Source organism: Malus sylvestris, chromosome 1, assembly GCF_916048215.2.
Source record: "Malus sylvestris chromosome 1, drMalSylv7.2, whole genome shotgun sequence".
Lineage (NCBI taxonomy): Eukaryota > Viridiplantae > Streptophyta > Magnoliopsida > Rosales > Rosaceae > Malus > Malus sylvestris.
In genome coordinates, this window is record NC_062260.1 from 19619248 (window position 1) to 19641406 (window position 22159).

The window sequence follows — 22159 nt, forward strand, 5'->3', positions numbered from 1 at the left end:
ATATAGACTACAGTATTAGCAGTTTAGTACTGTAACTATATCTGGATCCATGAAACACCCCACCCCATTTTTTTAAATATTGTTAGTCTTAATTGGTGAGCCAAGGGGGACCCACCCCTGATTTCTGTCCCCAGCCTCCCATCTCTCTCTTCCTTCTTCTTCGTCTCTCTCCCCCGTAACTCTCCCTTAGCTCTCTCCCTCTCAGCTATCCCGTACCTCTCTCCCTCAACCTCTCGCATCTCTCTCTTCCCCTGGACTCACTAGGACCGAGTCACCATCGAAGAGAGGCTCGCAACGAACCCCGGACCCTACCCTGCGAGTTCGACGACACGGAGTAAGCTCCGGCGAGCACCGCCCCTTTCGAGGCCATTTCGGCCAAACCACAGCGAGTTGGCCGGCGTGTAAGGTATCAATCTCTTCGTCTCGTCGAGTACTACAACTTTCCTTTTTGTTTCACTTAATTTCGTTGAGTATTGAAGAAGTTATACTCATTTGAATCTTACCCAGTTTCCGGCGAGTCCGACGGCTTTCAAGGCATTTTCCGGCCAAACCACGGCGAGTTAGACGTCGTGTGAGGTACCATTCTCTTCGTCTCTTCAAGGGCTACAACTTTCATTTTTTTTCTTGCTTGATTTCGTTGAGTATTGACAAAGTTATGGCCATTTAAAGTTGGGTGATTTTCCGGCCGAAATTCCGGCCTTCTCCTTCGACAAACCCAGGCCATCCGGCCTTTCCCTCTCCCTCGGGCCTTAGGCCCGTGTTGCCTTAGCCCAGTACCCTAACCCATTCAGTTTTTATTTTTAGTTATATGTTTTTAAAACCCAAAGGGCTCGGGCCCTAGTTTTGGTTGGCCTTGGGCCGGTTTTCAACCAAGGGCTTAAAACCCTGATTTCTGTTAGGAGGCCTTAGGGCCTTGTGTAGTGTGTGTGTGTGTATGTTTATAGTATATGTATGTGTTTGGGCTTAAACCCAAACCCCTTTCCTAACCCTAAACCATTTTAACCCAAAACCTTAGAAATCCAAACCACCCATTTTAACCCTAAACCCTTTTAACCTTAGAACCCTAAAATCAAAACCCAATAAATCCTAATCCTATTTAACCTAAACCCTAATCTGGATTTCAAGCCTAAAACCCGTTAGACCTAATTTGACCGTTGACCTCCGGTCAACATTGACTTTAGAGTTGACTTTTCGGGTTTTCGTCCGGGACCCTTCTTAGGGTAATTCGACGTTCTGAATCCATTTCCAACATCTGTTTTCCCAAATTCAATTGCTATTATATAGTTTTATTAATTGGACCCTTTATGTGCTTAGGGGCAATTATTGGTGACGTTAGTTTGCGTGGCTCTTCGGCGGCTAAGTACTGTGAGTGGACCCCTTCAAAAGCATGTTTTAATAGTAGAAATGCATACATGAAATGCATGATTTAATGATTACGTTTTATGAAACGTTTTGAGATAACATGCTTACTGAGGCTACCTTGAATTATTACTATTTTTCCTATAACCCGTGTTCTTATAGAATATCTGATGGATGACGATATGATATTTAGAACATGTTTCGAACACCTCTTTATAGTATAGATGATGGATGACTTTATACTATGAAGTTGTTTTTCAATATATGTATGTTCAATGGTTTTGTACTTACCTAGTGGTCCTTTCCGCTACGGGACGTAGGGATAGATTCCGGTCCGTCCCGGGCGACGATTTGGTGTTGGCATAGGGCCTGGAGTGTGTTTCCTCTGGCTATTTAGCACAGGGACGGGGAGCCGGCATGGGGCCTGAAGTGTATTTTCCTCTGACTGTCTGCTCAGAGACGGGGAGCCGGCATGGGGCCTGCAGGTTATCGGACAATTCACTAGTGATTATTATATATGAGTTATGATTTGAGATACTGCACATCATGCTAGGTTTCGGAAAACCTATGTTCATCATTATATATTTGTTTTCATAAACCTGGGGGTTAGTATATTGATAACTGTTTTATTATATATATATCAACTTGGTCCACTCATGTTTGTTTTGCGCCCCCTTCAGGATTTAGGATCGAGGCGTACAATCCCGACAATCAAGGCACTTCCGCATCGGCATTTTCGAGTCCTCTTGGTGTGTGACTCATTCTTTTATTCATTCCATTTTATATCATTCTTTTAGTGTTCTAGTTAGTTGTATGCTCTGAACACGTTCCTTAAATGCATATTCCTTATTTTTTTTACATTTATAAGTTTTATCTATCCTTTATTTTCAGCAATTGCACTCAATAAATGGCTTTCGTCACCCTCGGGTGTCGGCCAGCACGTGACCATCCTGATATCCCGAGGATATCGGGATCGGGGCGTGTCAGATTGGTATCAGAGCGTGGTTTGTTCAGAGCATACTTAGGGTTCTTTTCTATTATCTTAAAGTGTTGGTTTTGACATCATTTGGATGTCACGACTTCCGGATTTTGTGCCAGTCGGTGCAGTTGTGTGAATCTCTCTCTGATTGAATTGTCACCTTCTTGTTGAAATTCAAGAATTCGTGTCGGGATTGTGCCTCATTGGTGACGTGTTTGAATCGTTGGACGACTTTCAGCATCGGATCGATACTCAGCGACGTGTTTTAGAAATCTCAATTTGAGGAATTCTGGTTAAGACCAGCTGTAGATTTGAAATGGCGATGCCACTCTGCAACATGCGTTCCCTAGGAATTGCGGGCGGAGTCGGCTCTACATTGAAATCTTGAGAAACTCCTCAGTAGCAGACGTTATTCTCATCAATTTTCAAATTGAGTTGCAATTCTTGTTGTTGTTGTAGTTGGATTTGGATGATGAATATCCAGTTTTGTTTGGATAAACAGATTCCTTGAATTTCACCTGGGTTGGGTACCTGGTGGCAAACCCTAGTTCCTCGTCCGCGTACTTTTTGGCGAAGGTGAACTTAGTCTATTGTTTGCAGCCTAAATGTTCAGTCTTGTAATTTTCATTGTAATGGCTTGAGACTCTACCATGTTTATCATTGTACGAAGATCGAACTTTACTCTAAACTTCTCTGGACTCATTGAGCTTTGGTTTGCTTAAGAGCATCACTTTAAGGTAGCCAATCGTGTCACTGCATGCATACGCAGGTTGCTTTGTATCTTTCTTCTTCGTCATTCTGCTGATTCAGAGGTTCTATGTTTAATTTCTGAACTTTGAAACAACTCTCACAAAGTATTGTGAATCTCGTAATGTTTTTGACCTCGTCAAATCTTATTATCAGTTCTTAACTATCCTTGAGCTTAGCCCTATTTCCTTTTGGCTAAGAACCAGTTGACCATACTGTGATGATTTGCAAAATAATCAGAAACAATGACTCTATTTCTGCATCTTTATCTTCCTTCGCTTGTTGGTTCTCAATGTAAAAATTGAATCATGCCGGAACAATATGAGCTTGTTCTTGGCGTGGTTTCTGGTTCAAATCCTGATTTCTTGTAATCTATCTTTTTATGGACTTGTTTTGATCCTCAAATTCTTGAGTATTCTTTTAGCCTTCTCGACATGGTTTCTCGCCTAACCAGTGAGAAATTCACAATCGATCGTTTTGGTGAAAGTGGGCACCCAGTTCGTGTTGATTCGGACATGAATGTTGGGAGCATAATCTTTTCACAAGCTTACCAGACTTACCATAAAAAATTCCATGTGGGTATGAGGTTTAAGCTGTATTTTGGTAAGAGACTGGTGAAGATTTTGGTGCAGAAGGTCAGCATATTGTATCACCATCTTACTAGAATTCATAGGCATCACATCGATTATTTTCCAACTATATGTGTTCGCCTCAACGCACATTTCCACTGCTTCATTTTTGAACCTTATTATTGTGAGTACGTGGTTGTTAAAACATTTCTAGCAGATCTGTTTGGTGCATTCTGATATGGCACTACAGGACGGTCGAAGCGAGAATTGGATAATCTTTACACTTCTCTCGAAATGTGCGTGTTGTCTTTGGTTGTTAGGATGACCATTTGTGAGTCGTTCTTCTTTCCACCAACTTTGATCTTGTTTGACTTGAAATCTGCAACTAAGCAAAAATGGAGAGGTGGATTGAGCACTACAACAGTTCGTAAGAGATACTGCGTGTTGAGGAAGATGACTTCTCGTTTTCTGCTTGCTTGATTTGAGCTTTTGGGTCTACTACTAACATGGTAGCCACTTCTCTTGAATCCCAAGGTACAATTTTCAAATGGGTTCTTTACTGGTGAAATTCTGAAGTAGTTGGTCACATTTAGAAGAACTGAGAAGGATATGATGCTTGGTGCTGGATAGAGTTTTACGACGACAGTTTCTGTTTTGTTCGGTTTGGTGTATGGTACTTTTTACGACCTGGTACGATAGTTTTTCATGGAAAACACTGGTTGACTGAAAAGTCTTGCGAACTTGTATTTGGAGGATCGATCCTACGATATGTGAAATTGTACACCATTTGAGAAATTACTACTTGCCTATCGAGACAACAAATGTGAGGTCGATATTGCGGGCTGCAGACTGTGATATCGATAGCTTATTTGGTGGGTTCGTTAAGCAAGTGGGTAAGAAGATTCGTCTACAGCAGCTGATGCAGATTCAGAATTTGTATTTCTTGGGACTCGACCTAAAGGCACATCTATTCTCGGAATATATGACATTTCGAATTCTTGGGCGAGACCCACTCTCATTTTTCAGTTTTGGTTTTCAGTATAAGTATTTTAACTTCATTTACTCTAGTTAATTGTTTTGACGTTACAAATGTTTTTGGAAAAGTATTTCTGTTTTCATTTTTAAGTTGATTCGAGTTTTTGAACTATATGTTAGTACATATCTATTTTGACGTTATCTGGCCTTAAGCTATTTTGTGTTTTCAACTTTATATTTTATTAAAGTATGTGTTCTATTTTTACACTGATGGAAAAAAAAAAAAGTTTGAGCCTGGAGGCATGAAAGATGGAATCATTGCAGCCGATCGCGACGGCGTGGCATTTTCCCTTTTGTGAAACCGCTCTTACCTGATCTCTTCGTTACATATATATATATATATATATTATTCTTCTTCCTATTTTCAAGTATTTTCGGTGTAGTATGTTGTTTTAAATTTCGAGGACGAAATTTTTTTATAAGGGTGGTAGATTGAAACACCCCACCCCATTTTTTTAAATATTGTTAGTCTTAATTGGTGAGCCAAGGGGGACCCACCCCTGATTTCTGTCCCCAGCCTCCCATCTCTCTCTTCCTTCTTCTTCGTCTCTCTCCCCCGTAACTCTCCCTTAGCTCTCTCCCTCTCAGCTATCCCGTACCTCTCTCCCTCAACCTCTCGCATCTCTCTCTTCCCCTGGACTCACTAGGACCGAGTCACCATCGAAGAGAGGCTCGCAACGAACCCCGGACCCTACCCTGCGAGTTCGACGACACGGAGTAAGCTCCGGCGAGCACCGCCCCTTTCGAGGCCATTTCGGCCAAACCACAGCGAGTTGGCCGGCGTGTAAGGTATCAATCTCTTCGTCTCGTCGAGTACTACAACTTTCCTTTTTGTTTCACTTAATTTCGTTGAGTATTGAAGAAGTTATACTCATTTGAATCTTACCCAGTTTCCGGCGAGTCCGACGGCTTTCAAGGCATTTTCCGGCCAAACCACGGCGAGTTAGACGTCGTGTGAGGTACCATTCTCTTCGTCTCTTCAAGGGCTACAACTTTCATTTTTTTTCTTGCTTGATTTCGTTGAGTATTGACAAAGTTATGGCCATTTAAAGTTGGGTGATTTTCCGGCCGAAATTCCGGCCTTCTCCTTCGACAAACCCAGGCCATCCGGCCTTTCCCTCTCCCTCGGGCCTTAGGCCCGTGTTGCCTTAGCCCAGTACCCTAACCCATTCAGTTTTTATTTTTAGTTATATGTTTTTAAAACCCAAAGGGCTCGGGCCCTAGTTTTGGTTGGCCTTGGGCCGGTTTTCAACCAAGGGCTTAAAACCCTGATTTCTGTTAGGAGGCCTTAGGGCCTTGTGTAGTGTGTGTGTGTGTATGTTTATAGTATATGTATGTGTTTGGGCTTAAACCCAAACCCCTTTCCTAACCCTAAACCATTTTAACCCAAAACCTTAGAAATCCAAACCACCCATTTTAACCCTAAACCCTTTTAACCTTAGAACCCTAAAATCAAAACCCAATAAATCCTAATCCTATTTAACCTAAACCCTAATCTGGATTTCAAGCCTAAAACCCGTTAGACCTAATTTGACCGTTGACCTCCGGTCAACATTGACTTTAGAGTTGACTTTTCGGGTTTTCGTCCGGGACCCTTCTTAGGGTAATTCGACGTTCTGAATCCATTTCCAACATCTGTTTTCCCAAATTCAATTGCTATTATATAGTTTTATTAATTGGACCCTTTATGTGCTTAGGGGCAATTATTGGTGACGTTAGTTTGCGTGGCTCTTCGGCGGCTAAGTACTGTGAGTGGACCCCTTCAAAAGCATGTTTTAATAGTAGAAATGCATACATGAAATGCATGATTTAATGATTACGTTTTATGAAACGTTTTGAGATAACATGCTTACTGAGGCTACCTTGAATTATTACTATTTTTCCTATAACCCGTGTTCTTATAGAATATCTGATGGATGACGATATGATATTTAGAACATGTTTCGAACACCTCTTTATAGTATAGATGATGGATGACTTTATACTATGAAGTTGTTTTTCAATATATGTATGTTCAATGGTTTTGTACTTACCTAGTGGTCCTTTCCGCTACGGGACGTAGGGATAGATTCCGGTCCGTCCCGGGCGACGATTTGGTGTTGGCATAGGGCCTGGAGTGTGTTTCCTCTGGCTATTTAGCACAGGGACGGGGAGCCGGCATGGGGCCTGAAGTGTATTTTCCTCTGACTGTCTGCTCAGAGACGGGGAGCCGGCATGGGGCCTGCAGGTTATCGGACAATTCACTAGTGATTATTATATATGAGTTATGATTTGAGATACTGCACATCATGCTAGGTTTCGGAAAACCTATGTTCATCATTATATATTTGTTTTCATAAACCTGGGGGTTAGTATATTGATAACTGTTTTATTATATATATATCAACTTGGTCCACTCATGTTTGTTTTGCGCCCCCTTCAGGATTTAGGATCGAGGCGTACAATCCCGACAATCAAGGCACTTCCGCATCGGCATTTTCGAGTCCTCTTGGTGTGTGACTCATTCTTTTATTCATTCCATTTTATATCATTCTTTTAGTGTTCTAGTTAGTTGTATGCTCTGAACACGTTCCTTAAATGCATATTCCTTATTTTTTTTACATTTATAAGTTTTATCTATCCTTTATTTTCAGCAATTGCACTCAATAAATGGCTTTCGTCACCCTCGGGTGTCGGCCAGCACGTGACCATCCTGATATCCCGAGGATATCGGGATCGGGGCGTGTCAATCCACATTATTTTGTAACTATATTTCGTGATGTGTTTTCGAAGTTTTAATTATATATGTAGTGGAAGGCGGAGAATCAAGGAACTTTTGGCAGCATATCTTGACCCAAACCTGCAGAGAGAAGATATTCCAACTGGTGTATCCTTTGCTTCAGGTGGCTCCGGTTGTGCTCCTCTAACACCAACAGTCTTTCTAGTTTCAGCAAGCAGCAGTGACATTTTGCGGTCCTATCCGAGCTTTATCCGAAAATTTCAGTATGATTTTCCTTCATATGCTGCTCTTCTGGTCAGATCGGCTTCTACATTTGTCAAAGTAAATCTAATCAAATGAAGTAACACACTTTAATTTTTATACATAAGTTTTGAAGTTATATTTTGAAGGATCTATATAGCCTCGTAACTACGAGATTTGGCTTTTTCAGCGCCGTAGCGATTGGTTGCACTCCATTGGAAAGAAGTTCAACAGGGTTACTGAGAGAGTGTTTCAAGCTACAAAACCAAAGAGCAGAGTTGTTCAATTCTATGCTGTCAACTGAACTAGATTACATCAACGCCAACTTTACAGATGCCAAGCTAGTCTTTTTGGATATCTAGCACCATTCTCTTGACCTCAATCAACGCCCTTAGAATTCAGGTAGTCATTTACTTAGAGGCCGTTTAATAATCATTTCATGTTCAGTTTTTAGTTTCCGTTGTTTTGTTTGCTTATTGCTATATAACTTTAGGATTCGAAATTACGAAGATTGGCTGTTGTGGTACTGGAACAACAGAAGTGGGGATATTCTGTAACAAAAAAGTCAGTCCGTTGACATGTACAGATGGTGCTCGTTCACTTCACGGAAAGAGCTTGTAGAGATTCTTCGAAGCTACATAAACAGTTTCTTAATACCGACATATGTGAATACTTCAAGAAGCTATAAATGTAGAATTTCTTGTTGCTCTTCTTCTATAATCTGTTTGATTTCCATGTTGCATATATAAAAAAGAACAAATTCATCATAAATACTAATTGCAAAATATAAACTCAGTAACATGCGATGAGCTGCTGAATTCGAAATTTTAAATGGTACTAACTATAAGACCTCCTGCATAAGTAGCTGTCCTGAAAAACTCAGCCATCCCCGCAGCGCAGCTGCCTGCAGGCTGGAGCTGGTTGCAGAGTTTTGTTACTTCAAATGATCCCAGTACCACGACATCCTTTATTTGCAACGTCGAAGCCCTGCAGGAATTCATCAAAGCAACGATGTACCGTATTGAGCGGTGTTTATGACGACATCAAGTAGTGAATCCGGCTAGTTTGCTTAAAGAAAATTAATGCTTGGATTGTCAAGTTTCAACTTAGCCGGTCTGGGGATGATGTTGAAATCGAGCTCTTTTTACAAAATCAAACGATGTAAAGAGATGAAGGATTCAAATGTGAACCCTCGGAGAATGTAGCGGTAACGACTCTTAAACAAATAAAGTTTGCGAGATGTGTGTGTGTCTATGAGAGAGATCACTTGTTAAACAAATAAAGACACCTTTTGTGACTTTAGATTATTAAAGATTTTTGTTGATCTGCATAAGATCCACTACAATGCAGATAACATTTAGGCAATAAAACGATGTTCTCTATTCTCTCTTGCCGCCCCACCCTCTCTCTCCCCCTCTATAATTTTTTATTTAAATAGGCTTACAACAATTAGATAGTATTTTTGATAAAGTGATATATTTACACCAAGGGAGAGAAAATAAAACGGTTACGAATTTGTTATTTTTCGAATACAAATTTAAGACCTCTTAAGACCTTTTTGAGGGCTTGCTTGAGTTTTAATTACACATTGGAGAATGATTTCAATAAGTTAGTAGGTTGGTCTTGGTACATGACTTGTAAGCCTCAAATACGTATTTTGTTCATATTCTTGTAGTATTTTCAAAATATTTATACGATTCGATCAATGAGCGGATGGGCTTGTTTCATATTTGGGCATCTTGCCTTGCATCCCAAGGAATCGTTGACATGGCAAATAACAGAAAACCAACTAACTCTAACTGTATTATTATCTTAACCGACCTCTCCCAATCCTAATTACCAAAACCACCTCGCAACAGAATGTTGATGATTCTGCAAATTAACAAAATCTAGGGGAAAAATTCAAAACTTACATATAATTTTCCTCCCACCAATTGGAGTTGAAAATTACCAAAATAACCTCATCTTCTTACCATTTTTTACTATATAAGTAAATAAAAGCAGAGCAGTACAGAGTCACAGAGAGTCTCATGCATCGTCGTCTTCCTCCCAAAGCATCAACCTTTCAGAAGAATTAGTTCTGCAGAAACCCTACATTCATCTTCTCCATCAACACCCATTTCCCAGAAATCCAAACAACCCACTTCCATTCTTCAAGATTTCATCTTTGTCATCTCCAATGGCGACTTCTTCGTCTTCTCCCTCCCACCAAGATGACCCACAAAAGGTCCAATTCCCGTTGGACTCCGCCTCGTACCAAAACCTCCAAGAAATCGGCTCTGGCGACAAGGTCGTCGTCTACAAGGCCGTCTGCGTCCCCATGAACTCTGCAATCGTCGCAATCAAGTCCGTCGACCTCAATCAATCCACGGCCGATTTCGAGAGTAAGCTACGCGACACCAAGAATCTGTCTCTTTCCCACCCCAACATTCTCGGCGACCATTGCTCCTTCACCACCGTCGACCTCGCCACCGCCGAGCGCCGTCTCTGGGTGGTCATGCCGTTCATGACCTTCGGCTCTCTGCAATCCGTAATAATCGCCCCCTCTGCTTTCCCGGAAGGATTACCAGAGCCCAGCATTGCAGTCGTCCTGAAAGAGATGCTAAACGCCCTGTCGTATCTCCATGGCCACGGACGCTTCCACGGGGACATCAAGCCCGGAAACATCTTGGTTGACGCTGATGGGTCCGTTAAGCTCTCAGATTTCGGGGTCTCTGCTTCTTTCTACGACGCCGATTTTTCAATTGGGGCAAACGACACTTCTACAAGGCCGTACTGGGTGGCGCCCGGCGGAGGTGGATACAAGGCGGATATCTGGGCATTTGGGATCACGGCGCTGGAATTGGCTCTGGGCGGCCCTCCCCTGTCTGGCTTGCCGCTGTTATCAGGGAATCAAATTCTGATGATCAAGAACAGGTTTCGGCTTGCGGATTACGAAAACATCATCAAAGATTTCCGGAACCAGAAATACTCTGCTGCTTTCAAGGACTTGGTGGGTTCTTGCCTTGATCGGGACCCGGAGAAGAGGCCGGCGGCAGAGGCGCTGCTGAAGCACCCGTTTTTCCACGACTGCGGGGGCAAGGATTTTCTGGTGGGGACCGTGCTTCCGCATTTGGAGAGCGTCGAGGAGAGATTCAAGAAAAGAAACAGGGGTTTGGGTGACTTGTTGGGCAAGCTAGACTATGGAGAACTAAAGGGTGAGGATATGGGGTTTAGCGGATGGAATTTCGACGTGGCCGACTTTGTTTTCAACCCGGCTTTTTTGGCTGGGCCGTCTTCTACTTCCAGCTCTAGGTTTTATGGCAGCGGCAAAGCCCGGCTGTCAAATATTGTAACGAGGTTGGCAAAGCAATTACAGACTGTGAAGATGACTATTGGTCGGTTGAAGGTAGTAGTTGGGGTGAGGATGCTGAGTAATGTAGAGATTTGGATGCTGATGAATGCGCTGGACAAAGAGAAGGAAGATATTATGCAGTTGCAGATTAAGTTGAGGGAGTTTGTTTTGGACCCGATTTATCCGGCTCGGTGGTCTTCTCCTCCCAGCCCTCCAGCTGAGTCTTCTGACGGCGGCAAAGCTGGGCTGGTGGTATTGCTTGTGGAATTGCTGGTGGAATTGGTGGGACTTGCAAGAGATTTGGAAAAGCAGATGGAGAGTGTGATGACAATTATTGGTCTGTCGGGAGGAGCAGGGGAGGTTGAGAAGCTGAAGAGTGAGTTGAAGTCTGAGTACCAAACATGTATGCTGTTTCAGGTAGCGTTGAAGCTGATCAAGTTTAAGTTGGATTATTAAGATTTCTCCAGGAAATTGCATTTGCAGAGAGTTTGCTTTTTGAAAAAATTGGTCAACTTTTTGGATGCTTTTTTCATGGCTTAGGAGAGAGAAATGAGTTTTAGAGCATTCGTTTTCATGTATGAGATATGCTATAAAGTGTTTAGATTCTGATTACATCATTTGGAATTTGTCATTTGTAAAAGGAAGCAAAGAATTAATGATCATCCGATGTTGGATTCATAGTTACTATAATTTTTTTCCCATATCTCTTTTGCTAACATTGAGAGAGAGAGAGAGATAGCTGATACAAATTTTATCGCTTTGGAGGGGGTGGGTGGGCGTAGCTCAACTAGTTAAGAGCATTTTCCTCTAGACTAAGATCACTGAAACTTCAGTCATATATAGTTCTCCTTCTCACTGCGAAACTGAAGGGGACTGTTGAAGAAAAGAGAACAAGAAAAATTATAGCCAACAGTCTATTTCTAGTTTCAGCAAGCAGCAGTCCCGCGCAATTAGAACGCTTCAAATAGTACACAGCGAAACTGAAAGGGACTGTTGAAGAAAAGAGAACAAGAAAAATTATAGCCAATAGTCTATTTCTAGTTTCAGCAAGCGCAGTGACATTTTGAGGTCCTATCCGAGCTTTATCCGGAAATTTCAGTATGATTTTCCTTCATATGCTGCTCTTCTGGTCAGATCGGCTGCTACATTTGTCAAAGTAAACTTAATCAAATGAAATATTATCAGTACTATAGTGTGACACACACTCTGATTTTTATACATAAGTTTTGAAGTTGTATTTTGCAGGATCTACACAGCCTCGGAGCTAGGAGAATTGGTGTTTTCAGTGCTGTAGCAATTGGTTGCACTCCAATGGAAATAAGTTCAACTGAGTTACTGAGAGAGTGTTTGAAGCTGCAAAACAAAAGCGCGGAGTTGTTCAATTCTTTGCTGTCAAATGAACTAGATTACATCAACTCCAACTTTATAGAAGCCAAGCTAGTCTTTTTGGACATCTACCACCATTCTCTTGACCTTAATCAATGCCCTCAGAATTCAGGTAGTCATTTACTTGGGGACGGTTTAATACTCATTTCGTTTTCAGCTTTTAGTTCTCATAGTTTTATTTGCTAATTGCTATATTAACTTCAGGATTCGAAGTTACAAAGATTGGCTGTCGTGGTACTGGAACAACATAAGTGGGGTGATTCTGTAACAAATTCAGTCCGTTGGGATGTACAAATGCATCTAAATATATGTCTACTGGGATTCAGTTCGTTTCACGGAAAGAGCTTTTAGAATCATTGCTTCTCAGATTCGTCGAAAATACATAAACAGTTTCTTTCAAGGCTACCACTTATCGACGCTCTATTGGTTTAATTCATAAGTGCATATAAACAGATGGAAGTGGACGCATCTAAACATGTTTCAGTTAATTATGTATAAAAAAAAAAAAAAAAGGTCGTACCCAGTGCACAAGGCTCCCGCTTTAATTCTAAAAATTTCTGAATACGTTATGTGAATAATTTCAAGAAGTTTAAATGTAGAATTTCTTGTTGCTCTTCTTATATAATCATTTTGATTTCCATGTTGCATATATAAAAAAACGAACAAGTTCTGCGAAATATGAACTCAGTAACATGCGATGAGCTGCTGAATCCGAAACTTTATATTGAACCAACTACAAGACCTACCACATGAGTAGCTTTCCCTTAAAACTTAGCCTTCCCCGCAGCGTAGGTGCCTGCAGGCTGGAGCTGGTTGCAGAGTTCTGTTACTTCAAATAATTCCAATATCGTGACACGCTCTGTTCGCAACTTTGAAGCCCTGCAGGAATTCATCAAAGCAACGTTGTACCGTACTGAGCGGTGTTTATGACGACACCAAGTAGTGAATTGTAGATGTCAATACACGGTACACCAGTTTTGAACCGGCTAGTTTGCTTAATGAAAATGAATTCTTGGATTGTCAAAGTTTCAACTTAGCTGGTTTGGGAATAAAGTTGAAATCAAGCTCTTTCTACAAAATCAAATGATGTCAAGAGAAGAAAGATTCAAACATGAACACTCGACGAGTGTAGGGGTGACGACTCTTAACCATTGTAACTACAATCTTGTGTACTTTTCTCGAGGTATTTGCAAGATTTGTGTGTGTCTGTGAGAGAGAGCACTTATTTAACAAATAAAGACACCTTTTGTGACTTTAGATTATTATAGAATTTGTTGATCTACAGAAAGATCCACTACAATGCACATAACATATAGGCAACAAAATGAAAGGGTAAAAAAAATTATCTATTCTCTCTTGCGGCCGCACCCCCTCTCTCTCTCCCTCTAAAATTCTTATCACACCCTATATTGGGTGTAGTGTTTTGTTGGTGTATTTTCTCCTTTCCCTAAAGCCCTCTTTATATTGTGACTAGGTGGGAAGAGAGAAAAGGAAATAGTCAATGTGGGATAAATACCACATGTCGATAACACATCCTATATTGAGTGTATAAATCCTACAGAGGCAAATGCCCACTCACCAAAGTTAGTTACTCATTCTACAGTCATCAAATATTCTTACATTTGTGAGTAGTTAGTTAGTTAGTCAGAGATGCATGTAATTAGTTAGAATAATTAGGGACTTAATTGTCCTTAGCCAAAGACTATATATATTCAATCGAGTATTGGATATAGTTAGGTATCTTGCCACTCGCTTTACGGCTTCGATCTCCTTCGGCTTTCGCTTTCTTTTGTGTTCTTGACCAATTCTTGATCGTGTTTTTCCGTCTGCATTCTTGATTTCAATTTCTTTATCTTGAATCTTGTTACTGTTAAGATAGGGCGTCTCATTCTAAATCGTCTTCTCCGATTGATTCTCTTTCAATCCCTAACCCTAATAACCTAGTTTTATTCAACCGTCGCTTGAAGGGTTTTCGTTGTTCTTGGCTGTTTCAATCTTTCTAAAATGGGAGGATTTATAACAAAGCATTTTCGCTAACGAAGACATATGAATCCTTGTGTATCTAAAACTACGAAAATAATACAACCCCCACTTTGGAAGAGGGAGTTTAAATCCAGCATAAAGTGAGAGGGTCAATGCGCAACCAAATTTTCCTCATGGTAACCTACATTATATTACAAGGTAGTTTTAAAATTTAGAACCCGAAGTGGCGGTGGCAACGTTCATGCTCAACAGTCCTGGCTCCTCTCCTCCACTTAATGATCTACAAGCCAACAGTTTCACCAGATAAGCTACAAAACATGGTTTTGCACGGCAACTTCTTTTTGGTGAGTGTAATTCCAGGTTGTAGAAACCGTACCTTTGTTAATCAAGTTGATTTGCATATGGAAAAATCTGTGTGTAGGTAAGCTACACTTGCCATGAAAACGAAGAAAAATGTAGACACCACCATCAGTGGTTCTGCCAGCATAAGGATTGGGTTGAAGGTGTAGTAAACCTGCCAAATAAAGCAAAGGATATTACTTTAGTCTAAAGAAAGCATTGCAATTGGCACTGTTCCTTACTGTTCATGGCTACAGTCAATTGTTTGCCACTTGATTTCACCTGATTTACAAGGAACCCATCAGATTTGGGCTGGGTTGGAAGGGTAATTATTAGAACTTAGAAGGGTAAATTTGTCCGTAGGGTTCACTGCCTTCGACTTCTTCTTGCTCTCTCTTCATTTCCCTCAACCTGTAGCCCCAACGCCGCTCACCCCCATTCTTCTTCATCTTTTCTAAAACCTAGCCGTCCCTCCATCTCTCTCAACCCTAAACCATCTTCCCCTTCTCCGTAAAACCCAGAGGCCGAGAGGCCTGAGTCCACATCACAACTCGCCACTCCGGCGAGCCTCAACTCCATCAAACAACCACTAGCTCCCTGGACTCCCCTTTCTTTTCTCTGTAAACACCGAGGCGCACCAACGCCTCCATTTTCCGGCAAAACATGACTACAGCACCACCACCACTCGCTCCATCTCACAGAACCACTATCACTCACTCTGTTCTGCTCAGGAGACACAGGCGAGGCCTTTCACTGTGCACTGGCTCCTGCCACTGTTCGTCGACTTCTCCTACGAGACTCACCTCTCCTGACCTCGGTAAGCCCCTTACACTCCTCCCTTATATTTTCAATTTGGGACTCGAATTCAAGCTTACATGTCTTTTAGTTTTTCATGCTTCTTTCATCCAATCATCATAGCCCTTTCCTCTCTGTCTCTTTATAAACAATTTCCAATTGGTTTTTAGAGAGAGAAAGTGGCAGCAGCAGCAGTGGGAAGGAATAAGGACTATTCTTGTCTCTGTGATCGTCTCTGCCCTTCGAAGCTCTAGGGTTTGGCTTTGGCTCTGTTAGTTGTTGAGGTAGTTATTAATCCGTACTTTGATTGTAATTTTTTTTTTCAGTATTCAGTAAGTTTGATCAAATGCGTTTCTTTGGACTTGCATAAGTTGTGTATAAAATTGCTTTAATCATCTATTGGGTTCCTTTTGTATTATTGAGTTTTGGGTTTTGCTAGAAATTGTATAAAATTTGACCAAATTGCATAAATTATTGAGCTTTTGTTTGGTATTTTTATGGCTACTATGCTAATTAGTTCATACCCAAAAAGGAGCAGAGAATTAACTGTTCTAATCAGTAATTCCCCACTCTGAGAACTTGAGACCTTGGCTTGGACTGATATGCATTTCCAATGTTTTAGATTACATTGATCTGTATTATTTTAAAGTATATATAAAGATTAGTTTTTAGGTGTAAGCACTAAATATTGGATATATGGTATTTTCAGGTTCTTTGACATCCAATTGCATATAATCTCAATTTTCTCATGCAATTTTTGTCTGAGCTTCGGAATCGTTGAAAAATTTGTCTAAATAATTAATTGATTGAAATGGCTGTTAGTAATGAATGAGGTGTTTACTGTTTTTTGGTGTGTACAGAGCGAAAGATATGTTGTTAACAAGGGCAAAAACAAGATGCAGTTTGCTGCATATAGAAAACAGAGGTTAGTTTGATTCCAACTCCTTTTCTTAGTTTATTTGAATCAGAAATTGGTAAGTTCAAGTCCAATTTGATGATTTCTGGCAGATTCTTTAATCAGTGATTTTCTTAACCCTGATTACACGTATGAATCCTATTTGATAATGAAATAACATAGTTATTTTAGTTATAGTAAGGATTAAAAGCTTTCTTTTATCTGTCCAATTTTTCCAAACTTAATAAATTAGGTTAGTTTTTAATACCTTTTTTATACTGCTCAATAAAAAATTTGTTAATCATTTTATTACATATAAAATAAATTTTTTCCTTTTTACATTGCATTTTAAATCTTTGCAAATAACTTGATTCAATATTGTCATATGGTATACATATTTCTATGCTAATGAGCGTATCCAATTTAGTTTAGTTGAATCAAATGTTGATAAACTTGAGTCCAATTCGGTCATTGGCTGCCAAACTCTAAGATCACTAATTTTGGCAATCCTAATGACACACATCAATCCCAATTAACAATGAAATCACATGGTTGTCATACTTATAGTAAAAACTAAGAGTTCTTTCATCTCTCCAGTTGTCCAAAGTTAACAAATTAAATTAGTTTTCTACACCTTTTTCATGCTGATTGGCTAAGAATGTGTGTATCATTTTCATACATGCCAAATAAGATTTCTGCTCTTTGTAATCCATTTCTAATCTTTATAAATTAATTGATTTAGTATTGTTATATAGTATATAAATTGGCATGTTAAGTGTATCAGTCTGTTGTTTTAACAGTTTTATTTTTTAATTAATCACTTTCCTTTCTGTTATATCTTTGCATTTTAAATTGAAGTTATTTACTAGAGTAATTATGTTTGTTTGATTGTAGGGATCCTATTGAAAAGCAATGAAGAAGAATTGAATTATTCTATTGCAGAGCTCAAGATAAACTACGCTTCTTTACCAGAAAAATTTACGAAATAAGAGTTGGATAAGATGGTAAGTAAGTGGGTTTGGTATTCAATGTGGCTGTGTTTAGTTAATTTCTGTAGAGTATTAAATGCTTGAATACAAAGACTTTTGGCCTTCTTTGATGTCATAATTTTTGTTCCATCTTCTTTCGAATTTCTGTGCAAATATTTTTGAAGCCCAAGTGATTCAGATTTCAAATTTATGTGTACATTGATAAGTGTGGGTGTAGACACCCAATATGATTCTTACATGGTGTTGCTATGTGGATTTTGACGGAATTATATTGGGGATTGTCCAAATTTTGGTTTAGCTGCAGATGAAGCAAGATCAAAAGGTTATAAATTAGAGGTATAATTTAATTTTTATATTTGATGCATCGTTGGATTAATGAATACAGTAGGAACATTGACTTGGAGTATGTGCTTTCGTTCATTTTTTAGAATGGAAAACTGAATTTTGTGTTTTTATGAGTGTGTATATACTCAGTACTTATTTTAATTACAGTGGAAGTGATTGAAAATTATCGAGAATTAGTAAAGTTTACACACCGAAAGAAATAGATCGAAAATAGCATTATTTAGTAGTAAGGAAAATTAGGGTTTCAATTAAAGGATGGCAGGAGGAGGAGGAGGAAGACCTTTGGGGCAAACACCAACTTGGGCAGTTGTCGATATTTGTTTTCGTTTGGTTTTGGTTTTGATCCACATCAAATATTTCATTCATTTAATTGGAAAGGTTTCCTTTCACACGTAATTGGGTTAATTTCATCTTATCAAGTCACTTTCGGGTTTATTATGAATGCGAAATGAATTATTTTGATTAAATTTGAATTGCAATCCTTGCAGTGGTTGACAAAGAGAAACAAAAGAGCTCTCTATGAAGCTCTTGAGAATATGCTATTAGGTTTAACGCACAATTTTTAAACCTCTTAAACCCTGTTCGTTTTAGTGTTTTGCTTCATTATTTAACATTCATTTGGATTTGTGATTGATATCAACTTGGTCACGTTTTCATACTTGCAAAGCATCTTTAGAGTAATGCCTTTAAACTGTGTCAATTTTTCAATGAAAAACCTTGAGAACCTTATTCAGTATTTGGCGATTAGATGAAACATCAACATAATTTCCCTCGCTTTGACCGATTCTTTGTGATTAAAGTCTGGAAAAATACAGTGAAAAAGGTGCAGCTTTTTATGGGATTGACAATTTTCGGCTTAGTTTTGGCTAAAAAAGAATTAGCGTGTTACTTATTAAGTTGAGTTAACAAATTTGCAGGGTGCAACAGAGCACATAGGACAAGTTTTCAAACGAGTTAAGATCCAGCTGAAAAGAGCATACAAGATAGATAACTGGTATGCTGCTTTGTCTTTGTGTTGGATTTTTATGTTTAGGTTCTGCTGCTCAGTAGACTTTATAGTGTTCTAAATCTGTTTTGTAAATGTGCTAAAAGATTGGACATGTTATTGAATATTAGCCATGTAGTTTGAATTGGATATGTGATTGAATGTTAGGTATTTAGTTTGAATTGATTTGGATATGTGGTTTATTGAATTGGAATTTGGATATGTGCTAATTTGAATTGGATATGTTGAATTAGAGATGTGCTACTTTGAATTGGATAGGTTGAATTGGAGTGTGCTATATTGATATATGATGAACTGATGGTTACAGAACACACACGCACACACTCACCAGTCATCACATACTCTGGGGATGCATAACCATAGGTTCCCACGACTCGCGTCGAAACATGAGTTTTATCACCCTTCGCAAGTTCGAAATCCGAAAGCTTGCCATTGTAATCCTAAAATAACTCATTCATTTAACACATGAAAATTATGCATTTTCATAATTAAAGTTTTAAATTGTCATCATTCTGTTCAAATGCACCATTTCCGTTTTGTTTCCCTTCTCTCATCTTGCAAACACTCCTGTGTCTATTTCCTTTTAATTTCGGTTAATGCAGGTTTTGAAATTTGTGATGATCATTTTCATATTTCTATAAATTTTGAGAGAAAAAAGCATGTGAAAAAGACACCTAAAAGCAGCTAAGTAAACAGTTTAATCAAGAAGCAATTCAGAAATAGAACCAAATAAGCCACAGTCCAACTTTTGCACACCCTCCGGCGTAATTTAATATCAGAAACCGTCTCCTGAATTCAAGTTTTCCTAGAGCTTCTAATTGTGTGTGCCCATAGTGTCTTTCTTGGTCTACAACCAAGGATTGATTAGTGAGAGCAATATCAGAAACCGTCTCCTGAATTCAAGTTTTCCTAGAGCTTCTAATTGTGTGTGCCCATAGTGTCTTTCTTGGTCTACAACCAAGGACTGATTAGTGAGAGCAATATCAGAAACCGTCTCCTGAATTCAAGTTTGCCTAGAGCTTCTAATTGTGTGTGCCCATCGTGTCTTTCTTAGTCTACAACCAAGAACTAATTAGTGAGAGCTTCAAAAATAGATAGTTATCATAAACAAACAATTGATCACAATGATAATTTGGGTTTATAGTGCTTCTAAATGCTGTTTTAATTGAGTTTTCTGTGTTTGGTCGATTTGTTGTTGCGGATGGGTGATACGTTTTTTTTCTTTCAGTTAAGAAACGATGCCTTTCAGAATTTGTAATTTTTTGTTGGGGTTTTTTCAAGCTACTGTGTTAAAGGTATATGATGTGTTTTTTTCTTTTCGCTTTATTCTTGCTAATTTGGGATGGTTTTTACATTGTATTTTTGTTATGAGTTTGTTGTCCCATTTTTGTAATGGACTTGGAATGAAATGGGATTGGAGGGTGATAAAAATTTCTAGCTAGCTAGGGAAAGGTCAGAGTGTTCAGATTTTGCAGGTGGGATATTAGGGTGAGAGATATTAGGCCGTGCCTTTAGAAGGTCTCACTGCTTTTAAAGTTGAATGGTGCTAACTGAATATAATGCGTTCATTCTTCAGTGTGCGTGAGTGTATGTGTATGCAGTATATGTGAGTGCATGCAGTGTCACTTGGGCCGTTGGCTTTTTGAGGTATGTTCATTTATAGAGATTTTGTAACTGTATTGTTGAATTTTTAATGTATTCTTGGATTTTAAAGGGGCACCATATTTATGGGTTGTTGTACGATTCTAGGGAGATAAAGAGGGGATTGAGAGGTCATGCTAAGGAGAGTATATTACTTGAGAACTTTTTTGGAAACCATCTCTTTCTAATCAAAGACGTTCAGTTTCTTCCCACTCATTGTACAATGTGTTTATATGCCAGCTCACTTGAATGTATAAAAAAAAATTGTTTGCTCATAATTGTGTTGAATTTATTCAACTTAAATGTGTTTTATTCATCCGATTACACCTGAAACAACATGTTCCCGCAGCAACGCGCGGGTATATTTTCTCGTACATATTATTTTAAGGGTTGTGCACAGCATACGTGTATCATAAAGAATACATATTATTTTGAAAAAAAAAAACTACTTCTGCTGTGCTGTGAGAATAAGCTCATTTTTGCTACTTCACGTTTTCAGTTTTTTTTTTACCCAAAACTGTGAAAATAAACTGTTTTTAAGTGTTTACCAAACACCTTTTTGAGTTCAATTTTTTTTTTTACCCACTTTTTATAAAATCACCTCAGTACCAAACCAGTACTTAGTTGATCAAACCTATATTATTATTGTATGAACATTTCACAGGTGAACGTATATTTGCTAAGATCATTTTTTCATTACAAGCATGTATAATGCGTCAGTTCTTCAAGTCAGTTTGCTTGATCTTCTTTTGTCATGATTTCAGGTTCATGGCATATTGAAGGATCTGGCTCAGAAGTCTATCAGCGAGACTAAGGCAATTTCATTACCTTGTATACCTGAATTCTGTCCATAAATTAGGCTTTTGGGACATTTCTGTCCGTATTGTTTATCATTCCTTATTTGTCCCCAAAACATGATTAATCTTTTTTCTTAATTGATGGTTCTTCTATAACAAAACCAGTATTCCACTGTTAGAGTAGAAGTTGCGAATGCAGCATTTGAGCCGCTGGAAAGAATGAAAGAAAAAAGCAACTCTGCAGCTAGTAGATATGGGATGTGGTTACCTAAATGTTGACTCTTTCCGCAAGCTTCCTCAAGATATTGAGAAGTGTGGAAATCCGACACACTCACTCTTCCATAGAAAATGATTCATACCTCTGGTAGGTTGGTGAGCTGCTCTCTAACTCTAAATACCTCTATAATCATATCCAAGATTCAATGTATTAAAAGCGTGAGGCGTGGGCAAGGCGTCCGAGGGATAGCCCAGCCTAGGCGTGAGGCGAAGCCTTACGGGACCTTAACTAATAGGGAATTGCTCAGAAAAACAGAGGAAAGAGGTGAGAAAAACAGAGGAAACAGCAGGGTTTTAGATATAAGAGTAACAGACTTGGCCAAAACGACGTCGTTTTGGGCCAAGTCATTTAAAAAAAATTAAAGACTTGGCCAAAATGACGTCGTTTTGGACCAAGTCTTTAAAAAACAAAAAAAAAACCCTCCTTCTTCTCCGCGGTCGTCTTCCTCGTGAAGACGCCGCACACCTGCAACCCTAAACCCAAATGGCAGAGCTTGAAAACAGAGCATTCGACTTCGATTTTGGGTCGGCGATGGATCTGGGAACGCCCTCCAACCGCCTTTAGGCGCGCCTCAGCCGCCTAGTCTCGCCTTGACCACGCCTCGGCGAGTTTTCGCCCACTCCCACTGGGCAGAGGCGTTATCACTCCCGCCCCGCCTCCAAAGCCGTCTAGGCGCGCCTCGGGGCGCGTCTTTTAAAACATTGCCAAGATTTGAACCGCTGAA

The 22159-nt window shown here is 39.5% G+C and overlaps 1 protein-coding gene and 4 long non-coding RNA genes across 6 annotated transcripts; 4 read left to right on the plus strand and 1 right to left on the minus strand.

Moving 5' to 3' along the window:
* The first annotated feature begins 81 nt into the window (after positions 1–81).
* LOC126620806 (uncharacterized) lies at positions 82–7272 on the plus strand. The gene is made up of 4 exons (XR_007622664.1): positions 82–406; positions 508–576; positions 1315–1844; positions 7112–7272. It is a non-coding gene; the product is annotated as an uncharacterized LOC126620806 (long non-coding RNA).
* Positions 4960–6731, plus strand: LOC126620761 (uncharacterized). Its single transcript, XR_007622661.1, has 3 exons — positions 4960–5478; positions 5580–5648; positions 6387–6731. It is a non-coding gene; the product is annotated as an uncharacterized LOC126620761 (long non-coding RNA).
* Positions 7273–9471: 2199 nt separating the features above from the next.
* LOC126620137 (serine/threonine-protein kinase BLUS1-like) lies at positions 9472–11656 on the plus strand. The gene has a single exon (XM_050288659.1). It carries the CDS (start codon positions 9828–9830, stop codon positions 11436–11438), a length of 1611 nt encoding a protein of 536 aa, XP_050144616.1. The 5' UTR covers positions 9472–9827; the 3' UTR covers positions 11439–11656.
* Positions 11657–11999: 343 nt separating this feature from the next.
* On the minus strand, positions 12000–13495 carry LOC126620912 (uncharacterized). Its single transcript, XR_007622738.1, has 2 exons — positions 13115–13495; positions 12000–12335 (listed from the first exon to the last, which is right to left on the minus strand). It is a non-coding gene; the product is annotated as an uncharacterized LOC126620912 (long non-coding RNA).
* Positions 13496–14960: 1465 nt separating this feature from the next.
* On the plus strand, positions 14961–20581 carry LOC126620481 (uncharacterized). Of its 2 annotated transcripts, none has more exons than XR_007622558.1 (6): positions 14961–15507; positions 15656–15769; positions 16346–16410; positions 17275–17384; positions 18632–18708; positions 20297–20581. It is a non-coding gene; the product is annotated as an uncharacterized LOC126620481 (long non-coding RNA). The 2 variants fall into 2 exon arrangements; XR_007622583.1 differs by lacking the exon at positions 20297–20581 and adding an exon at positions 19949–20003.
* Positions 20582–22159: the final 1578 nt, after the last annotated feature.